We start from the raw sequence: 13,336 nt of genomic DNA on the forward strand, positions 1-13,336 counted from the left end.
GTCCTGTTAACGCTGCTCGTAACAGCTGCATGAGTGTTTTCTCTCTTCCTCTTTTTGTCTCTACATTTTTTATAACTGTTCCTCAGAGTGTCCCTCTTTACCCCCCTCGGATTCATTCGCTCGCCGGCCATTTCTTCTTCCCTTCCCATTATAATGCAGCGCTAATCCTAAATATGGAACCCACTGTTGTAGGATAAAATAAATGGCCCAATCACTCTGCATCAATTAGTCCATCCATCATTGCTGATTGGAGGATGAGGAGCAAGAGAGGGGGTTGTTCATCGTGGCTGTTCTCTGCGGTGGCATGGGAAGACAGAAATGGCACGCGAAAGCTTTCACAAGGCAATGTTATCTTCACCACTATTTGGGTATCGCAAACTGCAGTCCAGCAGATAACCTTGTCCTGTTACTTTCACTGGAACGCCCTCTAAATCACAGCACCTCTGTCATAAATGATCTGGCGGCATGAGGACGCTTCTCACGCAATAATTACTCAATATGATGACTGACGCGCTGAGACGCTTTAGGTGAAGATGCAGTTGCAAACAACACAAATAATTCATCATCTTGCTGCAAGACACTAAAAGCACTTTTGATTTTAAAAAAAAGGAAACGGATCTAGATTCCAGTAAGACGAGGAGATTGTTCTGGCTTTATAGCATATAACCCCTGCATTACACTGTGCTACACATTTAATAAAGGCAAGGAAACACTTCAATGGTAGCACACAGTGCAGTTTTAATGCATACACTCACTTAAAAGTTCACTACACTTGAGATTTGTAGAGTTAAGTTGCTTTATAATTTCACTAAGTAAGTGCAATTTACAAAATGACTTTCCTTGCTTATGCAAGAATGGGGCCAATTCAAATATATTTTTTAATTCAATTATTCAAATCAGCCTGACTGGCTAAAACCAGTGTGAGAGGGCACTCCCATACTTGCATGCACATGTCCTGACCCAAGCCTACTGAGCTGCTGTCACTGAATTACACGGATAAAGAGAGAGAATTGCTGAGTGCTACAGTATACAGTTACAGTACATCACTGCTGTTTTGAACACGCTTAAAAAAGAACATGGAATATTGCAGCACGAATACAGGGCAGGCCTAGATCAGAGTGTAACTAACTCTTCTCTAAATATGCGGAGATAAGTAAATCCCAAGGGTGCCCCACTGACTGAGGAATCTTTGCATTCAATTTATCATTTTACATTATTTAGGTTACTCCATGGGGAAATACGCTATCTCTCTCATAAGTTATGCTAATGGCTGTTACTACCATCTGTGAACTGAGGACCATCAGTCAAGCATAGTGTGTAATCTTTGAGTTATGAGAATAATACGTCATCTTTGAGCGATTAGTCTGGGGGCTTCCAGGGAGCTGTGTAAGGGACAGAAAGTCATCTCGCCCAAACCGTCACCCAACACCACCCTATATCTCGACCTATACCCCTCCCCCTGCAACCGCACAGCGCCCTGCATGGTCCCCTCCAATCGACTCAATAAACAAGCCCCGGGTAAGAGCCAGACAGGATAATGGTTCACCTGGAGGTGACAGGAAAAGAAAACAGAGCTCTTTGCATAAAGAATGGAGATAAAGATAAGCACAGTGGAGCACTTAGGAATCTCAGCAAAGGATTATTCAAACATGTCTTAAAACTGAACACGTGTTTTGTCTTTTTTAACCGTTGTGTTGCGATAATGGCCAGCCTTGCATTTACAGCATAGTGCTGGTGCATCCGTATTGATGATGATGCTCTGCGCTTCTGATCGGATAATTTCACCATGAGCAATCTTTTCTCATATTTCACTTAAAGGCCAGAGCTCGGAACATTTTGTTTTGCGTCTGTTAACTGTGTTTGTAAAGCGCGGTCGTCATGCAGGCGTTTTCACATCATTTCACATCTGAGGAGAGGCAGAAGCGATTGCCTTGTCATATCTTCGGGAGCCTGCATCCCATGACATGTTTAGTTGCAGAAGAGGACAAAGGACGTAAGCACCACGACAGCAAACATAATTATTCTCATCTATTATAATGTGTTAATACCTGCCATGACTCATGCCAGCGTTTAGGATAGGAAGAGTGCTAAAGGCCCGCGGCTCTTGCGTAACGAGTAGCGCAGGCATCGTCGATAACCACGTCGACATTGATATATATTTGTTTTAGGGCTCACTTAAAATGCAGACTTTTTTAATGTTATTAGCCCTGTTTTAAAGAATCTTTGTGTCATTCTGGACGGGTTGAGAGAGTGACCACATTCGTGGCTGAATTAGCCCAAGCCAAGACACACACAACAAGCCATGCCAGTGACCCACTGCTTGACTGGAGCACAGAAAGGAGGTCCAACCTGAGAAGAACGATTTGTTTGGGTGGTCTAGTTAAAGCCTAGTGCTAAAAGGGCAATGGTTCTGGTTAGAATGCTAATGAGCAAATTCCCCTCCTGGATGGAGACATCAAAGGCAAGTGAAGCTCCCCCGCTCCAGCTACACAGGGCTTCATGGTATCATTGCATAGCCCTGTTTGCACTTGAATGCTTGTGTTTGTGTGTGTGTGGATAAAAAAAAGACAAAGGGACGGGGAAGGCAAAATAGGCAATGTGATGTTTACATTAGGTCTATTCTTTTGGGACAGCATCCAGCATCCAGCCATGCTGTGACACACATCACAAGAGCAACCTGGTACCATTCATAATTACCCTCTATTCACAGAGGCCCTATTTGGGATGCTATTATCAGAGATCATTGTTATTTCCCTCTATGTATGTTTGAAATCCCAGTGAGACCAACATGTCTAAAGCAGATAACAGTGCTATTTTGGTTAACCCCATTGCGTACATAATACTGAAGAGGCATAACCCAGAGAAAATTCCCATCAGTGATTTCTAAGGATTTAATAGAGCATCAGGGCGTAAGAATCTTTTCTTATGAATCGTTTCTCTGTATAACTATTGCAAGAAATATAATGCAGCGTTCCTGTGCATTGAAAAAGGCTCAGAAAGAGCTTTGTTGTCATTTATTTCCATCTTTTCACATTACTCTGACTGCGACAAAACAATCACCAGCAAAACTCTGTTTCTGTTTTGCTGTGACCACATGCCACACTTGAATAACTGATGCATTCTAGAGAAGTAAAACCTTTTTCTGTGAAAAGACGTCTAAACGAGACCAAATAACAGAGACCATGCAAAGCCAGGGGTGCTCAAAGTACACCTAGGTGGTAAACTAACTTAAATAAAGTAAAGCCTATGTCCAGTTTTCCTGAGCTGTTCAGAGTCCTACTTCCCGAACTGTTAAGAGTTACACATGGCTCAGGTGTGTGAGGCCAGCATGATGGATCATCCTGTTGTGAAGCTACCCCTCTGCAGAGCCCCGAGAAGACAGCTGGGAGATAAGGAGGACCCTATATGAGAGCACATCTCCTCTCCACATCGATCCTCGCCGCCACCAGGCAGGAAGTCTTCACATGCCAAACCGCAGATAGAGGTGGAGAGGGAGAGCAGGGTGACAACAGAGAGAACAGTTTTGCAGGTTTAGCAGACACCTTCGAGTGATAAAGACACTGGAAGATAAAACCCCTCTTGGCCTCATGCAGATAAAAGACAAACGGTGTAGTGCTTTGTTTTAGGGGGAAAATAACAATTTCAGCTCCCTGGTAGATAATAGTAATCTTTCTCTAGTTATAGTCATCGTTGTCTACCACGGCCAAAAAAAAAGAAGAACAGAAAGACTACCCGCTGTGGCAAATTGTGGCAAAGTGGAAATTGGCTTCTTCCTTTACTCTTCTTAAAAATACACATAAAGGACGTATGACATACATGTTGTTCACCTCATGGTCATTTTTGAGTTAACCGACCTCATATCCTGTGCCAGTAACTTAGGAATAGCATCGCTGGAAGTCAATTAGGAATGAAAAGAGGCTTTGCTCTCAAAAAAATGGCACTTGCTACAATTAGAAATTCCTCTGGAGTTAATAAGCGCAGCTGCAGGTTACAATCAGCTAAAATGTTTTCTTGCAAAGTACAACATTAACTGACACATAAGATCTCACGTTCTCATGTTGACAGCCTCCAATTCGCCTCCGTTTTTCGCTGCTGCTGTTATGAAACAGAGCAATCTGTAATATCCTCAGAGCTATTATTAGTTGAAATAGAAACTGGATCAATCACCAAGGCCGGGATTTAAAGAACTGTAAAAAGGTAATCTGGCACAAAATAACAATAATGAAAATGTAATAGCAAAGAGAATTGCTTCTTGTGTTTCTTTGGACACGGCAAATCGATAGCGCGAGTCGCAGCGGAGACAGACACCATTCAGGCGGACAGTATACCTGCTTTACAGGGTCTGGCTTGGTTATGGAGAAGCATGTTTGTGACCCTCTGATCTCAATCACAGAAATTCCTAAGACGGCTGTGCGCTGAGGGCCTCTTCATGCTGCTGATGGATTGAGATTCTACACGGCAAGTTTGCAGTCTTAAAAATGTATCAGACGAGATAAGGGCCACTCCAAGCTGCATGATTAAATGCGAATAAGATTTCAACAGCTCAATGTACACTCTAATGGACACCATGTGCACAGAGCATATAACCGTTGAGTGGCTTTGATCTTCCTTTTTGCCCGTCCTTTGCTTCTGATGAGTCATCTTTGCCAGGTGGTAAACCCTAATGACTGAATAAATGCAGAAGCATCGTAATCACAAGGTGCAGCATGTGCCTTTCTTTTTGGTACACAAAATTATAAAACCTATATAGTTTTGCCCAGAAAGAAAGCAGATGAACCAATCATCCACAATACTGCATTTTTCTCACTAAAGAAAACACAGGAATGAAATGATACAGGCTATAAAAACCTACACATTGGGAAAAATGGCAATATACGATACAGTGAAGATGCTGTTTGATGGTTGCATTAAAATGTGGCGTAAGAAATAAAATGTTTGCTGTGATAGAGACCTTCATAAAACACAACACAGGGAAGAATTTATCTATAATACGTATTTTGATTAGTTATATCAGACAGATAGTTCTGCTAAGGCAGACTGTCATAGTCGTGATCCGACTATACAACTGAAGGCTGTTAATGTGGCTGGATAAACATATAAGTCTGAAGCAGTGACCTTATTTCATTGTCATACCATCCCTACATATGAAAAATTTCCCTGGGGACTAAAAATTAACAGTGTAACTTGGTGCATTTTACCCAAAACCTCATCTCACTGCAGTAAAGAATGATTATTTCAATCATGTCACTGCATAAGTCAAATTTTACAAAGGAAGAACCGTGTGATTGGGCGGTAGCATTCCACTCCCTAACCATTGTTCCCACACCACAATCGGCTGCCTCAGATTTCCAGCATTGCCTTGATGATAATGTCCTTCGGCAGGCTGCTAAAGTAATGACCATCTCTCAGTGTGGTACAGCGCAAGGTTGCTCTGTACCACGCTCTAATATTTTGGCCTTACATTCAGCCGCATTTAACACAGACACTTGAAGTAGACACTGAAATCTGCCATGAACTCAATGAAACAGATGGGCTGAATGCCTGATCTGATAAGTGCAACTTTAATTGCTTTACCATAGGAGCAATCAATGGGACGCGATAGTGAAAAACAAAAGCGTTCACTCACCTCCGCCTCCTCCCAGAAGACTGGAGTTTGCTGAAAAGAGAAGGAAAAAAAGTGCATTTAGTAAAAATAAATGTAAAAAACATACATAAATATGGATAATTCAACAGCACAGGAGATCACAGCGTGACGAGCCTGAAACTGGCTCGAATAATAACAGTTATTTTACAGATTTTTGTATGGCTTTGAAAGGAAAAGCCTATAATGACACATTTCAATAGCTCCGTCTAGCAAATATAACATGAATGTCATCCAACAGTTTGTTTATCAAATCTCCAGTTGACAAAAATGATCAATGTGTGAGGCAGTTTTTTTTTTTCTTTAAATATCAAATTAGCAACTTGGCAACAAATGTGTGATTCAGTCAGCAGCTACTCAATATACACTCCTCGGCGGATTTTCTTTGGCAAAATCACAGCGGTTGTGCTCAATAAGACATGCGATTCATTAAAAGCAATTAAGAGTAGTGTGCAGTCTGAGACAGTTGTATACTACTGTGCAACAGTGAAATCCAGATATTGTCATGGCTTTGCAGGGTCTGTTCATCTCTCTGGGGAACATGTCACACAAATTGATGGAGACACGGTAAGAAATTATGGTACTACTGGGAGATATATTTGCAAGCAATAAACTGTTTCTACTATGTGTGTCCACTGTAATCAACACTAACAGTATGCTGTAGGTAACTGCAGTATATGAAATATAACCTTGGCCTAGAGTTTCACACTATTGCAAAAATAATAAACAAAAATAAATTTCTATCACTAGGACAAGGTATCAGTTTTAATAGTGATGCAACAATCAACCGGACAATAACCAGGTTGAGCTCATTTCCAGCATTCTTTGACCGGACCAGTGACCGACCTGCCATAAGTTGAAATACGAGTCCATCCCTTTCATGCATGTGAAAAAAGCACGCAGCAGCACAGGCAAATAGTCACGTACACTCACAGCTATGTGCTAACATGTCATCAGTGTGGAAGCCTTTCACTGCAATTGAAGTTCCCCAAAGTAAACCACAGGGGAACCAACAACATAACAACAACCCTAATCAAACACACTAAGGTAGTTGAACATGGACATTTTAAAGAAGCTGACGAATGGAAAGTGGTTAAAGTCGAAGATAACCAATCATCAGGTCAGAGCCGGCCACGAGCTAGCAGCCTCTGTATGAGCAAAGGATTAAAGCAGTTACAAGGGAAATTATGGTAAGTAACTGACATTTGTTTTGTTACACAAATCTGTTGTACCTACTTTAATTTGACATGATTAAATATGTCAGGTTAAGTTGTGTGTACAGCAACTCATTTACATGTAATTATTTTTTATCTACTTGCAATTGCAGAGCACCTATTTTCAGTTGTTTAAATTAAAAAAAAGAAATTAAATAACATAAATGTATTAAAAAAAAAGATCCTGTAATTTATTGCAGTTTAATATGAAAATAACTTAGACATAGACTTCATTTAATTCCACATTGGTTAAATTCACTACAATGTAGTAGGAGCAATAATGATACACATGTATTTTTTAGACAGTATTTATCCTGCGTGGGTATTAAACAGTCTGACTGCTGACAGGGTGAAGGACCAAGAAAAAAATTGTATTGATGGAAAAGTGCTTTTTGTTTGTTTCTGTCAGTTATAGCTCCTAAATCTGAATGAGAATCAGCCAATAAAACTGCAGCTGGTGGAACTCTATGCTTTAGCTTCAGTTTTTCCACGAATGCATTGCTAAAAGAAAACCTAATATGTTCATTTCCAACTTTACATTTTTATTTCTGGACTTTGTAGCTTTTCATGATTAACAAATTTGAAATAATTAAAAAATAATCCCCTTGTTTTTCACTGTGCACTTCAGTCCCTCAGTGGGTGAGTGGGGCTGTCCTCTCACCTTCTCTCCCTGACTAGAAAAGAAAAACTGACAAAGAGCAGCCTGCTGGCGTGAATTCTGGCTGGATGAGAATATTGGCAGCAGCGATCGTATTGTTATGCCGTTCTTGGTCACATAAATACTGGACACTACCATCACATATCCACAGCAAGTTTAAACACCAAATAACTGACATGATCGTCACAATATGCACTTGCCAAAAAAGAAAATGCGTTATGTACCATAAAAGTGTACAGTAGCTTGCTGTCAACACTCCCTGTCTCAGGTTTGCTGCATTTCTAAAGCAATTTGTTCCAGCACATTAGCTGAGAGGAAGGCTTTAGCACGAGGCTTCTGACATACTGTAGATACGTAGAAGACCCCTGAGGTAAAGCGTAGCTCACTGATGTCTGTTGTTCGCTTTCAGACCATTTAGTTCATCACCACTCATACGATGACCTGTGCTGTTCACGAATGGCCGAGTCCCCTCCATTTACTGTAGTTTACTGGTAGTTAACTGTCACTGTGATATACCAGCTGAGAGAGTATCATTAAAATGAACCTGTTTTCATTCTTGCCCCGTAAGATACATTCTTTATACACGCGAGAAGGAAGATTAGAGGGGATTTAAAGTACATCTGTTAATTTGAAAGTTTCTGGAAGAAGGTAGACTATGTGTTTGAAGCGGAGTTCATACAGCGGATATTGGAGGAACCATGCACCGTGCCATGCCTTTAATGATCCTCAGATCCAGCTATGCATCGGGTATCATTAGCAGTCAATGCTTCCCTAATAAAAGCTTATTATTTCTCAGAAACGCTCTGTGCTGAAGTAATAGATAATGAACGTGTGCTATCAGGGAGAGTAATCCAATCACAGCAAAGTCCTGTGGCTTTTATGATTTTTTTTTTGTTGTTGTTGGTCTGATTACATGTATAAGTGATTTCTGGAGTTCACTCAGTTTCTGGATGTTTCTGTGGAAGCATTACTGTTTTGTTCTCACTTGGGCACCCAACATGAGTGGGCATAACTTCAGTTGTTAAAAAAAAAAAACACAACCTCTCCCACTGCAGAATGTGTTTCATCAAAGGCCCTTTGTTGTGTGTATGTGTGTGCACATACAATATGAGCACCAACATACACAAACAAAAAAAACAGCAACTCAATCAGGGATGTACTGACAATGCACTGTCATGTTTACAATAGCACCTCTCCAGGTTTTTCTGTGATGAAAAAGACACTCGTGCTCTCCCAGCCTTTGTTTAGCTCAGGAATCTGACAGCCATCAACAGAAAGCACGCAACTCGAATGTGCGTCGTTTCTACAACAGCCTCTCGTAACCAGGTTGGGACATTTTTCTGTTCATGTTTGAAGATCACAGAAGAGGCTCAGAAGCCAAAAAACACTAAACTAAAGGAATTTTCATCAGTGTATATCTTTCTGCATGATATAAATTTTCAAAGTTTGAAGTTATTCGTGTATAAAAGCACAGTGTAAGTGGTAGTTTCAGTGCCAGTTTAAAGAAAGCTAATACTATGCTAGTTTTCAGCAAAGTCTATCATCATTGTCTAGTCTCCTGGGGAGTCTTCCTATTCCTGAGCTATTAAAAAACTGGGGTTTAATTACCTGACATTATGGAAATGCATGCCTGAGGGGGGCGCTTCATTTACTCCACACCTAATCAGAGATTGGAGATGTGGTTGCTAATCAGTCTGACACAACTCTCCTGCATGTGTATGTGTGTGTGAGGCAGAGCAGTGGTAGTAGTGAACAGGGTAGGCCAGGGGTTGAGATGCGAGATACTTTTTTAATGTGTTTATGGGAATAGCCCACTGGGAGATGAGGCGTGTTCTCATCTTTGCAGTCAGTTCGATGAATGTGTGCTTGCGGGGAAAGGTAAAAATGTTGCTATGTGCTTTTATGAGCCCCCAATCCACCCACCCCCATCACCGTTTCCTGTTTTCTCTCATTGAATAATTACAATGTCTTTCTTTACACAAAATACTGTATCGGTAACACGCAGATTCAACAAGCTCAGCCCACATGCATATCAACAGAAACACGTAAAAGTGAAAATGAACGGGGACTTGGTTTAATAACAGGTCTTCGACATAAGACAAATAAGAAGCAGCTGGCAGAGAAGCCAACGCTCCTAGCAACAAAGGCTATGAGCTGGTGCTTTATTCAGTATGACTTGCCTAAGAAGTGCGTCAATTATTCTGAGTGAAAATCAAAACAGAAATCCATATTTGGCCACATCCATCCCATAATGCATATTTTACAGTGTGCGTATTAATTATAAACTAGACCTCCTTGCAGTTTTCCCTGCTCTCGGCTCAGTCTGGCAATCTTTTGGACCAACACATATCAATTCATATTATCTGTTTTGTTTGTTTTCTACCTTTTGCCTACATGTTGAGTTGTCTCTTTAAAGCATGTTTATGCATTTCCTTTTTTGCGATCCTCTCTTTAGCGGGCAGAACTGAATATTTCTTCACCTTTTAAACAGGGGAAAGGATCCCATCACAGCAGGCAGAATATAGGTGCCAGCTTGAGTTTTCAGCCTGGTTGTAGTGAAGGTAAGCCTTGACTGTTGGCAGTGACAAGAAAGAAAAAAAAGCAGAAGCAGAAGCTCTTACAACTAGGAGTTTTTCAGGAGTGCTAGTGTGTCATTCCAGGAGTAGCCATAACATGGGAGATAAATCTCAGTGAAAAGGCTCCCCAGATTGCCTGCAGATGGTAGGTCATTTGGAAGTGCCGGTCCATGCTGTTAGGCTGGCTCATCAAACACGTGTCTGGACTGTCACTGTGGGAACACCTACTTCCTTTCTGCCCTTTGAACCCTTAACCCCAACTGCAACCTCATATACCCCTCACCCAATGAAAACAAAGTGGTGCCACTGCTGTGTATTTTTAGGGCAAGAAAATTCTCCACCAAAGAGTGTGACAGGCATAGTATCAAGAAGCCAGCACACACGCACACACACACACACAATGAAAAAAAGACTATTAAAACCACTGTCTCATCTCAGTGTGTCAAGATATTTGCAGAGCATTCATAAAAATGGCTTTTGTGCACTTCAGTGTATGAGTCCTGTGTGTGTATATGTGTGTGTTTGTGTGCAGAGGGCACCGAGGCATGGATCTGGGTTGCATGTTTGGTGTCGTCAGCAGAGCCCTAGATCATGCAGTTAAATAGGAAGTGCTAGACCGTAACCACAAAACCTCAAGGCAGTAAACAGATCCACTGTCTACCTTCTGCTCTCTGCCACCTTAACTGAACCTTTTAAATATGTTCCATCAAATGCACATTCACCTTATCCTTAGCAGCCTCGCACACGCTTCTCAGCAAGCTCAGACGTTAATAGTGTGCTCCGTTGTGACTTTGGGATAAAAGGTGGGCTACAGAAACTAATAAAAAATCTTTATGGGTCAGGTTGCCTGCTCTGTTGCTGAGTCAAAAGAAATCCTTGTGCAATTTTTCACAGCAACCAGAGCCACCACAGCAATAAAACACTGCTGGGCCTATCTGGGTCTACAAATCTTACCAGCATTTTCTTAGATTTTTTTGTTGTTGTTTTTTTTAGTAAATACATCCGAGAACAAATGAACTGTCATAAGCGCGCTCTTTGCTTTGTTCCACATCACTCACTGCTGCTTCTGAAGCGTGCCTTACCTGTCCACAAGGAAGGAGTTCTGATTTTATCAAATGTGACGTTACACAGAAAAACTGTCCCAAATAAAAGCACTAACTAGGTCAACAGAGCTGCTCTTTGTTACCAGGAGCCATATTATCTATTATTCGGCTTTAATTAGAAATCTTACTTACAGCTAGTCTGACAGGCAGATGATAAGCATCTTGTGCACAATGAAGTGCAAAAAAAAAAGAAGTCCTTGAATAATGAAAAAAAATGAAAAAGTTGGAGGAAATAAAAGCTAATCATTTGAAGGCTTGACTGACACTTAGACGGTCATTAGCTGTTCCTCTTTTTGGTGTTCTGATGTTTAACATGTCAGCTCTGAAAGTCGATCTTCAAAGACTCAGCGGAGTGAAGGACTTTCTTTTAGAGTGGAATAATGTTTGCTCCATACACAGCCGACTTTTCCACTCCACCGGCCTTCCTAACAAGCACTGATACTGTGTGATAGCATGCGTGCGCATCAAATGCATACGTGCGTGTACATGGAAGCATTCCAAATTTGATATCTAGAGCAACCCATCTCATGTCTGTGCAGCTCCGTGTTAAATCGAGACTACTCTAAGCGTCAATGATGGAGGCTGTTCGCTTTTAGTAGCTGCTGAAATTCACACAAATAGAAATAAAATTTAAATGAGCCACCAGTTGTGAAATGAGAGAGAGGACACAGTGGTATTTCTTATTTGTGGCACATTAAAAATGCATGTGGCACCACACATGCTGCCTCGCCTGATAATACTGGTTGGCACTTTTGTTCTTTATATCTTACAGAGGTCCCTAAGGAGCCTGACTGAGGCAGGCAAACTCATAGCCGAGGTGGCACAATCCCAGAAGTCCGTTCACACACAAAATGGCTTCATGTGGGGAAAAAAAGACTGTCTCAAACAAATAAGTCATGGTTGTAACAAGGTGTGCGTGAAATGTGGATAAAATTAAAAAAGCTCTATCGTTATCTCGACGTCAATATGTCAAACTATTTACTGAAATTTTAATTGCGAGTCACTGGCACGTCGATGAAGATGAAAGGAGCGCCAGGAACGACAACAGGGACATTGATATGGAGTGTGTGCATCAATTAAAGCACAATGCACAATGAATTCAAAGGATTCTGGCATTTGTGTGACTGTGTCAGATGCACAAGAAAAGTGGCCCAGCACTGAGTGCTGTATTTGCTTTAACATCTATAGTGTGAAGTGTCTGGCAGTTCAATATTCACAGCCTTGTTAACTGACGTGATTGATTTGGATCGTCAGTTTTTTGTTTAGTTATGAAAAAAATCTGAAAACAGGAGTGTGGTTTCAAAACCGTGGCCTACGCTGTGAGAATATCCACATTTAAAATCAAGGAGCACTCCTAGAGTTTCAGTATTTCGCTATAGCAAATTCAATCTCATAAAAACACATTTGCTATCTACATGAGTATCAGGGGTGGATTTAAAACAATAATTCAGACTGAGAATTTGACTCCATTTCAGGTCCACTCTATTCACATAAAGCCTTACCCTGTTATTTAGGGCTGTCATGATATCACATTTTCTCTACTGTGGCAAAATACTGTTAACAATATAGGAGGATGCCTAGAATAGAGAACTGCAAAAAAGAGCAACTGTTCTCTCTGACAGCTGTGCGTTTCGTCTTTTTACACAAGAAATAAGAGACAAGGGAGGCGGAAAGAGAGTGTATCCATAAATCCCCAAACGCTGTACAAGAAGAAATGACTGGTTAAGATATTATATGCGTTATTAACAATATACAGTACGTAACTCTTAAATATTGTAGTTATTTTCAATACAAGCAGGTATACTGTGAAACTCCTAAGAATCAAATATGTTCAGCATCCCAAATACTAGGACTAACAAAGAGGCCATTCTGAACACTGAGTTTTCAAGGGCACATCTTCAAAAACTCCACAAAATACAGCAATCATAGCACAAATATAAAAGCATAAAACTCTAAAGCCAGATTTTTATATATAAAAGGGTTAGCATAGCCTTTTAAAAACAGAGAATTAGATACTTTCAAATGACTTTCAACTCCATATCAAGTACCAAAAAACGACACATACACACATTCGCTGAAAGCTAAAACGCAAACACGCTTAGCATTTCTGATTTTGCTTGTGTTTTTGACTGACTTGAGATCAG

At 40.8% G+C, this 13,336-nt stretch overlaps 1 protein-coding gene across 2 annotated transcripts in view; it reads right to left on the reverse strand.

Moving 5' to 3' along the window:
* Nucleotides 1-13,336, reverse strand: part of macrod2 (mono-ADP ribosylhydrolase 2) — a 423,775-nt gene that overhangs the window by 293,641 nt on the left and 116,798 nt on the right. For both annotated transcript variants that reach the window (XM_085428548.1, XM_085428549.1), the window contains one exon: nt 5,627-5,656. In XM_085428548.1, coding sequence (XP_085284674.1) covers nt 5,627-5,656 — 30 coding nt within the window. The remainder of the gene's footprint in view (nt 1-5,626; nt 5,657-13,336) is intronic.

The sequence above is a fragment of the Rhamphochromis longiceps genome, linkage group LG13 (assembly GCF_057381845.1).
Source record: "Rhamphochromis longiceps isolate RC_006_pf linkage group LG13, R_longiceps_female_GT1.1, whole genome shotgun sequence".
In the NCBI taxonomy this organism is placed as follows: Eukaryota; Metazoa; Chordata; class Actinopteri; order Cichliformes; family Cichlidae; genus Rhamphochromis; species Rhamphochromis longiceps.